Source organism: Pteropus vampyrus, unplaced genomic scaffold (assembly GCF_000151845.1).
Source record: "Pteropus vampyrus isolate Shadow unplaced genomic scaffold, Pvam_2.0 Scaffold984, whole genome shotgun sequence".
Lineage (NCBI taxonomy): Eukaryota > Metazoa > Chordata > Mammalia > Chiroptera > Pteropodidae > Pteropus > Pteropus vampyrus.
In genome coordinates, this window is record NW_011889765.1 from 442,545 (window position 1) to 446,668 (window position 4,124).

Here is a 4,124-nt window from a genome sequence, read left to right on the forward strand (position 1 = left end):
CTATATATGTGTGCGTTTGTGTGGAAACTCCTGCATTCATTCATAGACTGTGTTATTGTTTGTTACCTCTTCCCCGATCTAGAAGCTCTACGAGGGCCAGGATATTTGCCTGTTTTGTTCCCCACTCTACCTCCAAACCTAGAACAACACCCAGAACACAATACGTGCTTAATAAATGTTTACCGAATGCCTCAAAATATGTACCACGTCAAGTGCTTAAAGCAGTTCCTGACAACATCAGGTGCTTAGTTAAGATTTGCTGACTGAAATCTTATTGGTCGATGTAAAAGCATCAAAGGTGAGATTTTACTGATCTTTTTTCTCAAAGGTGCCCTATATTCAAACTCTCAGATAAAAAGGCCAATTTACCTGATGTGTTAAGGCGAACAATTCATTTCACTGTCTTCCACCTACCCAAGAAAAAGAAAAGGGACTCAGATACTTGGCTAAACTTTTCTATTCATTATACTGGGCTTTACCCATTGATTTTTATAGCTATGGATGGGGAGGCAGGGAAGAGAATTTTGGCCCCAGAAACCACGTGATTTGCGGGCAGAAAGAGGCACACTGGGAATGGGGGCATTGGGGGTTCAGAAAAAAGGCACTGCAGGTCTTGGGCCACAGTTCCAGACCTCAGAAGCCAGCATGGTGTGGCGCTGCAGGGCAGCCAGGGGTTGGGGCAATGTATCCACTGTGTTGATGGGGCAGTCCTGGGAGCGGATCTCCTTGGCCAGCCTCCCCTTCTTCTTTAACGTGCAGGCCTCCTGGTATGGTGGCGAGATGGGGGGCTGCGTGGGTGGAGTGTATTTGTACTCTGAGCCATCCTCTAGCTGCAAGGACACGTGGCAGGAAGATGGTTAGGACCTGGGAATCTGGGACAGTGCCCTCCCATCTGCCTACTGTTGGCTGGGCACTCACATCCAGTGGGTAACTGCGGTCCGAATCATAGGAGCTCAGGTCCCCACAGGTCACAAAGGGCACAATGATGCGGGTAGGACCGTCTAATTGGTTGAAATCTGGATCTGACAAGCAGGGAGAAATAAGACAGGACAGGGCTGGGATGCCTGGGACCAGTCACGGCTCGGGCTGCATCATGGGCACCGAGGCCTCTCCTCGTATCCACCAGCTACCTCCTCCACCGGAAATCCTTCATTTCGTTCAGATCACCTTTTCAGGGAGGCCCTCTATGATCGCCCCTTCTAAAACATCAGCCCCCCTACTTTTCTGCACTGCACTTTTATGTGCACCTGCCATTCTATCATATACTGCTGGGACCTTGTCTCACTCAGGCGTGCTCGTCATAAGAGCAGGCTCTGTGCCTTTTCCCACTAAGGGCCAGGAGAAAAACCCTCATGGGGCAAAATACCTGTGATCACACTAACTTGGGTAAGAAGACTCCTGTGTTAACACGATGTGATGTTTTTCTACCCCTCTGGGGTTACAGAGACTTGGTATGGGCTTTCTTAGGGTCACACAGCCAGGTGCAGAAACACATAGGGTCACAGATTGGATTGTTGAGAATCCTCAGGTCACTGGATTGGGATATGGACAGAGAACATGAGTTTCTAAAGTTACGGCAATCAGCTGCAGAAGCCAGTTCTGCCCTGGTAGCTGGGGAGTTTGCCTGCTCCTGTTTGCTAAACAGTAGGAGTTCAAGACTGCAGTCAAGGCATACTTTCTAATATTTCTTTAAGAGAAGGGATTTATGTATTTATGTATGTATGTATTTATTTATTTAAGTTTATTGGGGTAACATTGGTTAATAGAATTATATAATTTTCAGGTGTATATTGTCATTTGACATCTGTATATTCTATGTGTTTACCACCAAAAGTCCAGTTTCCTTCAGCTACCATATATTTGATCCCCTTTACCCACTTCACCCTCCCCTTACCCCCTTATATATGACCCCCTTTACCCTCTCTACCTCCCCCCTCCTCCTCCACTCCACTAGTAACCACTAAGGAGAAAGGTTTTTAACATAAAAAATTGCTCTATAGAACCCTTTGTCATCTGGTTAAATCTGTGGACCCCTTCACAGAATATTTTAAAAAGCATGCACACTCAAATACTGAAGATTACTATAGAAAGCAATTAAACAGTACAGAGGTTCTTGTAAAGGGGGTCAAATATATGGTGACAGGAGATTTGAGTGGTGAACACACAATGCAATATACATATGATGTATTGTTGAACTGTATACTTGAAACCTATATAATTTTATTAACCAATGTCACCCCAATAAATTTAATTAAAAAGAGTTACATAGAACTACCATATGACTCAGCAATCCCACTTCTGGGTATTTATCTGGAGATGAAATCATTATCTCAAAGAGATATCTGCACTCCCATGTTCATGGGAGCATTATTCACAATAGACAAGATATGGAAACAACCCAAGTGTCTGTTGACAGATGAATAAAGAAAACATGGTGTATACATACAACAGAATATTAAAGCTGCGTGTATGCCAATTCTAGTCCTAAGTAATGAGTATTAGAATGTACAGCCATAAAAAAGGAAACCCTGCCATTTGTGACAACATGGTTGGAACTCGAGGGCATTTGCTAAGTGAGGTAAGTCAAAGAAAATACCATATGATCTCACTTACATGTGGAATCTGAAAAAAAATGAACTCAGAGAAACAGGGACCAGATTGGCGGCTGTCAGAGGTGGGGGTAGGGGAAACAGGTGAATGGTTAAAAGGTACAAACTTCCAGTTAAAATAAGTCAGGGGGAGGGAATATATAGCATGGTGACTATAGTTAATAATACTGCATTGTGTATTTGAAAGTTGCTGAGAGTAATCTTAAAAATTCCTATCAGAAGAAAAAAAAATTTGTATGTGAGATGATGGATGTTAACTTATGTGGTGATCATTTCACAATATATACACATATCGAATCATCATATTATACACTAAACTTATACATCAATTATATCTCAATAAAACTCGAAAATATGACCATCTATATTAAAATGAAACAACATTGGGATGCAGCAATATATGGACTTTTTTATTAGTACATCAAATGATAAAACTCCTATGATTGCAAGTAGTGCCAAATGTGAACAACATTTCAAGATGTCTGCAACAACCATTCCATAAAAATGAACTGATTTGTATTGGCAGAAAGTCACAGGCACTGCTTTAACGATTGTGATTTACTGCCAGCGTTCATATTTGGGAGTAAAGTCACTAATATAAATTTCAGTTATATTAGTGAAACTAAAGATGTAATATTTTCCTCCAGCAAGTTCATGGATACTCTTGACTTCTGTCCAGGTTAAGAACCCCTGCCTTCGGAGTAAATTCTGGACATCATCAGGACACCCCTGGAAAGATTTAGAGATGTGGCAAGAGCCCCCTTTTCAGTGCAGATGAAATTTCCATGTTTATTTCCTGGCTTTCTTCGTGGTGACTGCAGGTTCCTACTCGGAGCTTGTGAGTTCAGGACCCATTGACGATACAATATTTGAAAAACGAGTTCTGGTTCTCCTGACAGCAAATGGCTTCCGAGTTGTATCAGACTGCCAGCTACTTAAAAGTCAAAGAAGAAGTTTTAAACAAAAACATACTTCCCCACTTTCTTCTACTATAATCATTGTTCACTCAGTTACTAACACTTTTGTGAAGTTTCCCCACTACTTTTACTGTAAACAGTGACATACAAAAAAAAGGTGCATAAAACATTTATGTTCCATTTAATGAGTAATAATGTGCTATTTTGTATAATTGTAGGATGATCATTCTCATCACCTGTAGTTCTCCTGTGTGACTATATCACTATTTAATGACCCATTCTACAGTTGACGGATATTTGGGCTGTGTCTAGTCTGGGGGTATGGCTAGGAACATTCTAGTACTCATTTATTAGGGATGGAATTGCCACATGTGCAGCTTTAGTAGATAATGACTAACAATTTCCCACAGTGGCCACACCCTTTCGTGCTGCCATTGGCATGTACGAACATTCCAATTGTTGCATTTAGTTTTAGCTTGCATATTCCCGATGAGCAACTTTCCATGTGCTTATTGGCCATTCTATTTTCTTTACCTTGCTGATTTATAGGAGCTTTTTATTATCAAGGATACTTTATATAGGGATTGTAGATATTTTT

The 4,124-nt window shown here is 41.3% G+C and overlaps 1 protein-coding gene across 10 annotated transcripts in view; it reads right to left on the bottom strand.

Annotated features, from left to right (window-relative positions):
• Nucleotides 1–4,124, bottom strand: part of FTSJ1 (FtsJ RNA methyltransferase homolog 1) — a 20,323-nt gene that overhangs the window by 10,214 nt on the left and 5,985 nt on the right. For 5 of the 10 annotated variants that reach the window (XM_011386253.2, XM_011386259.2, XM_023526546.1 and 2 more), the window contains 2 exons: nt 919–1,022; nt 440–830 (listed from right to left, as the gene is read on the bottom strand). In XM_011386253.2, the coding sequence (XP_011384555.1) occupies nt 591–830; nt 919–1,022 (344 nt within the window). In that variant the 3' untranslated portion in view covers nt 440–590. Of the gene's footprint in view, nt 1–6; nt 411–439; nt 831–918; nt 1,023–4,124 lie in introns of those variants that run through there. The other 5 variants (XM_011386257.2, XM_023526547.1, XM_011386258.2 and 2 more) reach the window with 5 other exon arrangements.